The sequence below is a fragment of the Aulostomus chinensis genome, chromosome 12 (genome assembly GCF_037954235.1).
Source record: "Aulostomus chinensis isolate RoL2024-O1b breed Wild chromosome 12, RoL_Achi_v1.0, whole genome shotgun sequence".
NCBI classification, from domain to species: Eukaryota; Metazoa; Chordata; class Actinopteri; order Syngnathiformes; family Aulostomidae; genus Aulostomus; species Aulostomus chinensis.
In genome coordinates this window covers 18,527,475-18,538,939 of record NC_141331.1, presented here as the reverse complement: position 1 = coordinate 18,538,939, position 11,465 = coordinate 18,527,475, and the positions used below count along the sequence as shown (strand labels likewise).

Sequence of the window (11,465 nt, the reverse complement as noted above, 5' to 3'; positions counted from 1 at the left end):
AAAATCTTTCTTTCCATCCTTGAGTCTCCAGCATTCCCTCCAGACATTCCGGATACAGTTGGACAATCGCAAAAGATTATTTTTCCAGTTTTAAGCTTTTGATGGTGCCAATGAATCAACCACCAGCCGCCATGGTGACCTCATTTAAATCAAATTTATATAATATATGTCAGGAACTGGGCAGCACGGTGGTGCAGTGGTCAGCGCTGTCGCCTAACAGCAAGAAGGTTCCAGGTTCAAGTCCTGTCTCCAGCACGGTATCTTTCTGTGTGAGTCTGCATGTTCTCCCTGTTCCTATGTGGGTTCTCTCTGGTACTCCAGCTTCCTCCCACAGTCCAAAGACATCAAGAGGGGACGAGGCTGATTGATACTCTAAATTGACCGTAGGTGTGACTGTGAGAGTGAATGGTTGTCTGTCTCTATGTGTTGGTCCTTTGATGGACTGGTGACCTGTCCAGGGTGAACCCCGCCTCTCACCTGAAGGCTGCTGGGATAGGCTCCACCCCCCTGCAACCCTTAACAGGATAAATGGATGGATGGATGGATTAAACTTCTAAATCATGTCCTATGACCTGTCAAACATGTAAAAACATCATTCACAACAAATATCGTTTGAAATAAGTCAGATATCCCCAAATAATAGGTAACATACACAACATTTTATTTAGTAGCTCCATCCATCCTCTCTTCCATCATTTAGACTTTACAACAATGTTGAGCCAGGCTTGAACTTGGAGGGATAGTGGTTGAATCGCTTTCAGATTTACACACATTTGGGACACACGCATTGTTACAGTGGTGAGAGGAGGAAGCCGCTGAACGTGCAGTGGTTATTTCCATTGTCAAAGAGAGCCTGCCCAGCTGGGAGAACCAGGTAAACCTGATCTCCTGCCAACAGCTCCAATACCAAAGTTTTGGTGAAGTAGTTATGATAGTTATCATTCCGCTTCACATTATACAGGAGCCTTTGGTTGTTCTTGAACATGTAGACACCCATGTAACCTGGACGCACGCCGCCCGCAGTGAAGTGGAAAACATAGATCCCTTTAACTGGTGCTGTAAAGAAACCTGTGGTAGGAGTGAAACACGAGCATGATTGTCAGCATTGTTTCGAATCTTCAGATTGATGGTGACGACTGTGCGCCTCCTTACCGTTCAGTGGACTGTAAGCTTTGCCGATGTTGGTGTAGACGTTGATGTATTTCAGGTTGACGTCTGTGTCGTAGGGTCCAACGTCAGTCGAACTGGTCAGAGCCGCGTAAAAGGCCACCTTTGAATTACCGGCTGAAATAGCGAGATGAGAGATGTAGGTCATGAGTGCGAAAAGCATGTCAATGAAATACACGCGTGTTGTCAAGCACATCCGTGAATCACCTGCACTTTGTGTCTCTAGCTGAAGAATCCTGGACTCGCTGCTTCCCAGTCTGGTTTGAAAGTCTGGAATTAAATTCAGTCAATTAGTTTGTCTCAACTTGTATATCAAACTAGCAGTACAGTTCCCAAGGAGGCTATACTGTAAGTCTGTACTGAAGAATGATTTGAAGCCATGCAGGTGAGGCTAGGCAATGACAGCATGGATGCAAGCGAGGCGCTTCCAAGTTGTTTCTTTTCGTGAACCCCGTCTGAAGACAGCAGCAGCCTTAACAACTCTATCTTCATCAGTTCCAGGTCTCTTTCACACTGTCCAAAAACCCACTAACATCTGGTTTTAGTGACGCGAACACAAAACCCAGGAGAAACTGGTCATTTGTAATGTGTTTCTGGTGCTTCCAATTTCTGACTAACATTTTAGGAGACGTCGGGGCTCCACTATCATCAATGTTTAATACAGAGGCATGAAACTGTGCTGCCTTCACTGGTAAGTTCACCTACTTTTTGTCATCTCAGCCGCAGTTGCGATCCACCTGCGTCAGAGGCGCTCTAACGTCACACTGAAGAACTTCATTTCCTCGCCCTCTTGCAATGAAGAGGGTTTTCTACTGTAGTTTGAAAGACTGGTGTGTGGAGGGGTGTGTGCGGTGGGCAATGGTGTAAGTAAACACAGGCAAGTCTGCAAAGCTTAAGTGCAACATTCACATCAAAATTCCTACTTGAAGCTGCCATTTGCCTCTCTCCCTGGCTGACGCCTCAACCTTCCGTCATCACATTAATGACTTCAGCCATCAAGCTTAGCGTTCAGTGTGAAATGACCATTTGCCTCCTTCACTCCATAATGACCAAGACGTAATTCAGACAGCCACATGAGGATGCCATTAACCATAATCTACCTTTTAATGTCCTCATTAGACAATTTAAAAGCATTTTTTGGAGTCATTTTAGCCTTCGCTTGATAGCGATGAGACGCAGGAATCGGAATCATTTGGAATCTGGCCGCATCAACGATCTAATATTATGTTCTAATGTATTCTGAGAGACATGGAATCTCTCCATCTTTCAACTTTAAGCCTACAGGGTGACACTTTTGCCTCCGTCTTCTGGCAGTCAGTTATTACAAACGCGCTCATAACGCAGGCTCCGCCGTAGCCTCCCCACAGAAACTGATGCAGCTGTAAAACTTTAGATAAATGTTCTTGTTTTCAAGACTCAGTCATGTGCAATTTTAATTCTGTCGCTACGTGAAATGATTACTCATTAACACAATGTTATCAAAAATGAGCACAAACCGTAAGCCATTATTTTTTGACAGTGAGTTACCTGCGTTGTTTCTTTCAAGGTCACTTGTTTTGCTCTCGGTTGCGGTCAGCCGAGCATCCAACGATATCAGTTCTGCAGTTTGTTCTAGAACATAGAGGACCGTTGATTTATTGATTTTGAAATATGCATTTGATTTCAAGTCATTTGTATTTTCACGCTCTGTCTTAACCACACAAAGATGTTCCCACCCTTTATCTTACGAACTGGTGTCTGCAGAAATTAGAGAGCTCCTGTCAAATATTTGTAGCTTGAACCTGCTGGAGACTAACAACAGCAGTACTACGGTACTTTGTGTAATTCATACATCTCAATTAAAAGTGTTCGTTGGATTATTAAGCATACGGCTGGATAAAAACAAGATTTGGACTCAAGTGGGTGATATATTTGAGAGTTTGTAGAGGCGTTTTGGACAGTTTTAATGATGGTAATCTTCAGTCTCCTTTTGCTCCATGCTAAAAACATGGCTGCTGTTTTCTGACCCCTGGAGTGTCAGAAGAAATGTAAAGGGAAGAAATGTAAGGGGACCAGGGTACCAGCGTAGTTTCTCTGCAGCTGCTCCACTTGCGTTTGGGTGGTGGTTAGCTGGGCTTGCAGCTCACCCACCTGCTGCTGGCTCTCCCTCAGTCTGACCTCCGTGCTTCTCAGCTCCACCTTCAGCTCCACCACCATGTCTCTCAGTTCCCTCAGCTCCCCCCAGATATCAGGAGCTGTTTGCTTCTCATCCTCATGCGGCTCCCCCTGCACCGCCGGTCCACACAGACCAAACAGCAACAGCAGCCGTGCAGCAGTCACCCTCATTGTTGAATACACGTCTTCACTGGAGTGGCAGAGTGTGTTTTATAGTCACCAAACTCCAACCAACACTCTGTGAGAAAAACAACAAGTGTTCTTGTTTGATAGGGAAAAGTTTAAAGACCTCGGTGCCACTGAGAAAATAGAAGCTGCTGCTGGTTAATGAGTCACCTCTAGTATTGATAAGGAATTTCATCTGGTGTCCTCTGATGAACTGTCTTGGTTTTCATCCTCATAATTCATCTGTAAGGTTCAGACCTGGTCGGACCCCAGGGCCTTGAGTGAACCTGTGCTGTCTTCCATAATTCTTTCATAATTGTAAATTTGTTGTTCGAACACCTACTGACAGTAAAGCTGACACTCACGGCGCCAGCGTTGTCTATATGCGTAGCTGTGTTTGGACTACGTGAAGGTCACATCTGTGCAGAATGTTCTAATTCAGTGTTACTGGTAGTGCCTGGCATTATGAGGACGTCTGTTTACGAGGGGTCGGACGCAGATGTTGTGGAGGAGCTGACTCAACCTCATCTCACCGCCAACTTTGTACTTCTGTCAGGGACGTCCAGTAAAGAGTCCAGTGTGAGCCATCAGTCCCCAGCCTGATTCTCTCTCTCTCTCTCTCTCACACACACACACACACATATTTAAACCTAAACTTAACCAGAACCTGATTCTAACCTCGACCTTGACACCAAGTCTTGACCTTCCAATTACCCTTTGAAGATGTGAGGACCGGCTGAAATGTACTCACTTCCCAAAAATGTCCTCACTCTGTCGGTTAAATACATATTCTGTTCCTCACTATGTAGCAAGTACAAGAGCACACACACACACACTCAGAGTTATTCGCTCACAACTGACCCACATTTTAACACTGTTCCTGCACAAGTACAGTTACCTCCTCCCTCTTTTCCTCAGACCTCTCTCTTATTTACCATTTCGGCCTCACAACACCGTACGTATCACAATATATGGGTCACTGTACGACTTCATCACAGTTTATTGCAATACTCCACATAAATCACTGAAAATGTCAAAACTACAGCAGAAAATATGGGGTGCAGTGCCTCACCTGGGTGGTCTGATTTTATTTCTCACATTATAATAAGAACTCACCAGACAAATGAAGTCAAAGATCAAAAACAATTAGGTATCAATACTAGAGACTGGAGTATTGATGCAATATCGGGGGGGGGGGGGGGGAGCAATGTATTGCTGTATGGAGTTTATTCCACAGTCCAGGTCATTACATGTAGTTCCTTCTTTAGAGTGTATTACAGTCCATTAGCATCCACTGCTAGAACACCGTGGCTCTGCTTGTGCCTCATCAGCTGAATTAGCACCGCTCTCAAAGTTGTTTATCGTGTGTTTGATTGGTTTTTATGTTTGTTTGATTTGTTGTTGTTTTTTTCATTTTTGTGTTAATAAATGATTAGATATCACTATATCGTTACTATCGGTCATTATTCGTTGTTATTATTGTAGAAATCTCTTTGGGAGGTAGGGAGGCTAATCTTAATATCAGGTTAAAGGTGGGATGGATTATGTAAAAACCTCATTATCCTCCTTAACGATGGCATTATTCTATATGTACTAATAAGATGACCATGACAACAATGATGCTATTTTTCAATAACAGTATTCGGAATTAAGAAGAATTATCAATATTTTTTCATTCTAATAACAAATTATGACACGCGTGATCTCAAGATGGATGTCAAGCTGCTCACTCTGCTCATGGCATCAAACAGCAAACTAAAACCTCCCTCCGCCCTGTTGGATGACCAAATGTTAGTTGAATAAACACTGAGCCGGATTCAAATATTGAATCCTTGAATCGTCATAAAACCCGAAGAGTTATTTTTCGTATTTTTTTTTATCTGCGTGCCGGCTCCATCAGAGTGTGTGTACGATATCTCCCATCATGAGATGATCGACGGGGTAATGAAGAAGCTAATGAGCGGGCTCAAGATGGCTGCGGAGCCAATAAATCAACACAACTGTGCTTACAATGATACAGGAGCAATCAGTAACACTGGTCAGTGCGCCGAGGGCTGTGGGGGGGGGGGGGGGCATCAGGAACTGGAGAGCGGGGGAGGGGTACAGCCGTGGTGGTCGACATTGTCATGCAAGTCAATGTCACCAGCGCACTGAGGATGTTTTATGGCCTCTGAACGGTTTTATATGCAGAAGGCGGAATGAGGATTTAATCTACAGGATATAATAATTTAATTACAAATTTAATAATGAAAGAATTTAAATATGTTAATTACTGCAGGTAATAAGAATCCCTGTTGACACTGCTGTAGAGGAAATCCATCTGCAGATCCTCGCTGACAATCAATAAGGCTTTACGCTAATCAGCAGTCAGTGAGGAGGATTCCCTGGTGTAAGCACGTTCACGCCAAAGGTCGCATAAGTTAAGAGACACTTTAGGAGGCGTTGTGATGGTCGGTATGGAAAATAATTAAAAGTAATTATTGTCACATTGTGGCGGGAAGACAATTCCACCTTTGTGAATCAATGTTCATGCATTATGAAGCAGAAATAAACGTTAAGGTCAATCGTGATCAAACGCACGACGGTTGCGGTGATGAACCGACAGACGCGAGAAGAGAAAGGCTTGTAAATATTGAAGGAAAAAAAGAGTCAATAACCAAGTCGCCCAACCCAAAAGCAACTCGTCTCTGGTTTTCACCTCTATTGTTTGTTTGCTGGGATCTGAAACAGTTGATTGGGTGGTAAACTGTGAATGTTCTCACACGGCAAACATTTCAAGTGAACCAAAATGCCTCTTCATAATCCCCGAGGGAGCGATCTTGCGCTTCGTGTGTCAGGTGTGCTGCTGTGGGAGCGAGACCCAGCAGGACAGAGGTCCCGTGTTCTTGACTAGTGCATACATCTATTCTTCTCTCTTCCAAACAAACTGGTTCAGTTGAGCTGAAATGCTGTTTAGTTAGAAAATTAACCAAACCAAGAGGGCAAACACTCCCGGATTCAAACAACACTTGGCGAGGTCAGGAGAACATGTAAAACACCGCTGGTCTGAGACCGGGTCAGGCCAGGATGGAGCAAGTCTGATGTCTGAGGTTGGTGGACTCGTTTCTGCCAGAAATTCTTTCCTCAAGAGAGTCAGACAGAAAATTTTTTGCAGTTTGTGTTTAATATTCTATTTTAATCTAGTCTGGTGGGATTACGACTTCTAGCTCAAGAGAAATTTCTGCTGAACCCGTTATTACTGTGGAAAAAAGACCATCCCTGTTTGTGTGCATGTCCTCATAGTCACGGTCAAACTGAGGCCACAGCGACGGCGCCCCTCATAAATACGTCCTGTTAGGGACAATTGTTTGTATATCAATAGGTTTTGTCTTTACAACTATTCTCTAAAATTATCCCTTTTTTCCAGATCCAAATCTTTGTCAAAACTTGGCATTTTTGGTGTGCAGGTTCTTACAAGCTGGCTAGCCTTGAGTTCATCCTCGTTTCTTATTATGAGGAGAAAATGGCAGTATGTTAAACAGGAAATGATGAAATACTCACTGAGTGGCAAGTCTACACCCCCAATGTTCTAGAGTAGATTAATTTGAACAAAAACCGGGATATTGTCTTAAACCCTAGGAAGGAACTTTGCTTGTATGCTAGAAAACTAGCAAACTTTGTGATTTGTTTGCTCTGTTGTTGATTTGTGTTTGCTTTGTTATTTGTGTCCGTCACTATCTTGGCTTTTTGCTGCTGGAAGTATCCAAGTATGGACGTGACGGAGGAGGAGCGGACTGAGGGCTGGATCAGATGGACACTATGACTTGTCAATCATCAATTAGTTAAAACCTAAATTCTATCTTACTTTAATCCGATCTTTTTTGCCCCATGAACCCTCTGTTTTAATCCTTCCCTCCGTATCCTGGTGTCTTGGTAACACTGTCCCAATTCTGTTACGAGTGAGGTTTCAGGTGAAGTGGTGAAGCTGTAGTCATCTCCCACAATGCACTGCGAATCACCAGGCAGATGGTAGCCCCTACTGCACATACGCACAATTGTAGTTTTACATTTTAAAAAATGTTTTAAAGAGAATTTTACATGTCATGTTATGTTTATGATAGTGCCTCTACACAACAATAATGTATCAGGATCTTGACACATTGTCCCGTTCCCGGGGGAACCTGTCAACCACTGCCCCTTGTCCCTCTGTTTTGAGGGGCTACGATTCGCGTCTCACCAACTTATGAATGCACGGTGCAGGAATGAGTCCTAAAACCTGTTTGTATATGAGTTTGGCTTGTTGAACACTGTGGCAAACACCGCTTGGGTGAATTTTCAAGCATTTATGTCAAAGCAGAAAGCAGAGGAAATACAAAGCTAGCTGTGGTGATATGTGTAGCGTAACGTTAGCTTTGTATCTCTACAACTACATTTACATTTTTAAAAAATCAGGGAGGCGGTGTCAATCGTGCCGACTATAATGCTAAGAAAAAAGTTGAAATCTAATCAACTTTTTTTGGCACTGGCCGTATCTTCAACAACGATCAAAATCCAATGTCGACATTCCACTGACTTGGTCGGGGGAATTCACAGTCACGCTAACAGCGGAGGGAATCCACATTGATGCTAACGTCAAGGTTACTGCCCTTTCAAAAAGACACCATCCCACAATAAGCATGCCAAACCAGGAGAGATGGAATATAAGGCACATTTTTGTGACTTGCAAGCTGTACTCAAGATGGCGCAAGGTGTTTTATTGCTATTTTAGTCAATAATCGGATCCCTTGCGCTGTAAAATGCAACCTTACATCATCAGCAGAGTCAGGAGAATGTACCATATTGATATCAATATGGAAAGAAAAAACATTGAAGAGAATTGATAACCATCTGCACACCCAGCAATAATGCTATAAGCAGACCACAGCCTCATGAATACTAATGTGAGCGGCTAATGGAGGAGACGTCCTGGAGCCTCTGCGGTGAGCGGGGAGGGCTTGGCAGACTTGAGCTCCTTCGGTGCACGTGCACTGGCCCTCTGGGGATTTTACTCCACCAGCACACTTGGTGATAACTGATATGATACACTGCTATTAAGGAGCATCTCAACCCTGGCGGCAGAGCCAGACACCTTTCCTCTCACCCTCAGATCAAACGCAGACACTAATGGGGGCTGCGGACTAAAAATAAAGAGTGTTTATCAGTGTTTGGAGACTTGTTTTGTTAACATGCTCACTGTCAGCTCCATGAATGCTCAGATCATGTGAGAAAGAAATAATCTTTCTCCTAAAATCTGCATGACAATGAAAGGCATCTTTACTGCAGGCAGCTTGTGTTTGGTTTGGGACACAACCAGCATATTTACATAATCTGAATTAAATGTAAATCAAGCTGTTTCATCTCCGTCTCCCTGGATTTGAGGGGTTAAAGCATGTGCTCCAAATCGGCACCACTCAGCAGGTCCTCATTGTTGAGAAATCTGGCATTAAAGGCCTGAAGCATCTTCTTTTCAGCAACCTCTGCGCTTTTTAAAATTCACCCTCGATGCCCCCTGAAGGAGAAGGACTAGCCAGTTTGTATTTATGATACAATTCACGTAAATGAGGCTGTTTGGCCTTAATCTTTACCTAATTAAATGCCGGTCTGCTGAGGCAGACTGCTGAGGGCCAAAGCGTAATACCTGTCAAATTATGGGAACAGCTGGAGCCGCCTGCCTGTCAGCAGATCAGCCCCACGCCATTATTCTGCTCATTTAGCCGAAGTGGAAACAAGAGTTTGCTGATGATGCCTTTCATTTCATAGGGCGTTTGGATTGCGTTTAAAACACACTCTTCCTGCTACACAAGTCTCAAAACAAAACCTCTGAGCGTCCATGAATGAAAAACACCGCCACAACACATCCAGATTATTATAGAATGAATAATGAATAACAGCGAGATGTGAGCCAGAGGGGGAATTTATTTAATCAAACAATCAGAATTAATAATCTGCATGTGGAATACAGACAGAAACGGTGAATAGGACTCTGAAGCATTGCCTTGTCCCCTCTGATTTAACTTCAAAGATGCAGCAACATCATTTGGTTTCCAGCTTTGCAAATACGCCGCGTTGAGCCAAAACTGGTGTTATTTGTGAAGGCTGTGACCTACATAGTAACATTTAGAATTCTCCCGTCTGATCAGCAGCTAATCAAGCTGGCCTAGTTAGACCCTGCTGGGGAGCACAGTGTTGTCAGGCAAGATTCAGTCGCTCGGAGACAAAAACCCTCCAAAGTCAGACTTTTTCCTGATGAGAATTTTTTTTTTTTTTTTTTTTTTTTAGGAAATGTCTCATGTTAAAGTAGAATTAGAGAACAAGGAGAAAACAAAAAACAATCAAAACCTGACAGTGGCGTCAGGTCTCAGGAATAACACCAGATGTCGCTTTCATGTTTTTTGTTTTTTTTTGCTCTTGTTTTGAGCGTTAAAATGCTGTGAGCTCCATCATTTCACTCATGAAGGCAGCTACCCCCACCCCCACCCCCCACCATGGGCTCAAGTTTGACTGTACCGCCACCTTCTGGACATTCAGAGCCGGTGCAGGCAGACGAAACCAGCGTGTGTTTTCCTCTGAAAAATGAAACTCTTCTCACCAACATGTTACAGCTGCACGCGCTGATGATGGCTCGTCTTCTATCGGTCACAAATGTGTTGTTGTTGTCCTCTCATTAGAGGAATTACGGTATTTGTTTTTTGTTTTTGTTTTTTTGGGTAGTGATGGTCACTTAATTAATCGGTAAACCAGTGGAATAAAAACTGATCAGAAAATATTTCAATCATTTTTTCAGGTTTTGCTTCGAGTAAAAGAGTGAAATTTCTTGTTCCAGGTTAATGAATACAAAAATTTGGATTAATTGTTTGTTGGTACAAATCAAACAGCTTCAATAAGTTAACAGCACATAGAAACCTTATTGTAAACAATAAAAAGTAGAGAATCACTATTTCTTCAGAGTTCTGGAGTGGCCATAGAGACATTTTGTTTGTTTGTTTTTAATCAAGGTCTCATTGTTTGTGTGTGTGTGTATGTATACATATATATATATATATATATATATATATATATATATATATATATATTCATATATGAAAATTAAGGATCTGTTCTTAAATCACTCCCAAACAGTGGAATACACAAACACGTGAACTTCGTGTGTATGGTATGTACTTTTTTCTGTTGGACCTCAAGTAAATTGTAAATCAGTCAACTGAAAATATCTACTTGTACTTATTTAAAGGAACAGTCTACTTCTTGCAGTTGTACATTTTGGCTGTCAAACATCAAAGCTCGTGAAGAGATAAGACTCCAATCCAAACCCCATTCATAAAAATAATATTTTAAAAGTTGTTTGGCCGCCATATTGTGGAACAAAATGGCAGTCCGAGAATACAGATTTTGCACAAACCGGCGTCGTGATGGAATTAATTCGGCATCATTTTGGTCAGTTTATGACCATAAATCACAGCAAACTGCGGTGGAAGTGTTTCACATCATTTGTATCATTTTAACTGTCACTGACCCAGACAGGCACTAAAGGGTTTATTTACAGATGGGACTGCACCGGTGAGGAGCAGGGACATGGTTGCTTCGGTCACTGGCAGAGAGCAACAGTATAGCTGCAGACTATGAAGATGCTTTAGATCTTTGCTACTTGAACCCGTGGAGCATCTCATCAGATATGCTCAACTCTATATCCTCCACAAGATGGCGCCATACACCACAACAAATGTTTTAGTTCACCAGCTGCAGCTGGTAAGCGTATCCTCCCTGCAAAAGGACGACCTGTAGAGGGGAATGACCTCCACCCCACTGTGACAGCTGCTACAAGAAGCTGTGACTCTGCGTGCAAACGTAATATAATTAAAGAAAGCAGACTCAAAAGCGCCGAGCCTTCAGAATGTCCTCCGTCTATTCTGATAATGCCAAGTCTGTAGAATTAAATGCAGAGATCAGACTTTAAAGAGATA

The 11,465-nt window shown here is 42.8% G+C and overlaps 1 protein-coding gene across 3 annotated transcripts; it reads right to left on the bottom strand.

The window, feature by feature from the left end:
- Positions 1-624: 624 nt before the first annotated feature.
- Positions 625-7,399, bottom strand: LOC147252361 (uncharacterized). 3 transcript variants are annotated; one of them, XM_086221297.1, is made up of 6 exons: positions 7,331-7,399; positions 3,228-3,559; positions 2,695-2,778; positions 1,375-1,437; positions 1,153-1,284; positions 625-1,068 (listed from the first exon to the last, which is right to left on the bottom strand). In XM_086221297.1, the coding sequence occupies exons 2-6, from the start codon at positions 3,490-3,492 to the stop codon at positions 791-793; spliced, it is 822 nt and encodes a 273-aa protein (XP_086077423.1). In that variant the 5' UTR covers positions 3,493-3,559; positions 7,331-7,399; the 3' UTR covers positions 625-790. The 3 variants fall into 3 exon arrangements, with proteins under 3 accessions (XP_086077423.1, XP_086077422.1, XP_086077424.1); XM_086221296.1 differs by lacking the exon at positions 7,331-7,399 and adding an exon at positions 6,941-7,253; XM_086221298.1 differs by lacking the exon at positions 7,331-7,399 and adding an exon at positions 5,760-5,826.
- Positions 7,400-11,465: the final 4,066 nt, after the last annotated feature.

Excerpts from the sequence above, each read along its gene's own strand:
- LOC147252361 (XM_086221297.1), bottom strand. The coding sequence starts at position 3,492 with ATGAGGGTGACTGCTGCACGGCTGCTGTTGCTGTTTGGTCTGTGTGGA. Across the intron at positions 1,285-1,374 it reads GCTAGAGACACAAAGTGCAG|CCGGTAATTCAAAGGTGGCC; the intron begins GTGATTCACGGA and ends TCGCTATTTCAG. Across the intron at positions 1,069-1,152 it reads AGCTTACAGTCCACTGAACG|GTTTCTTTACAGCACCAGTT; the intron begins GTAAGGAGGCGC and ends CTCCTACCACAG.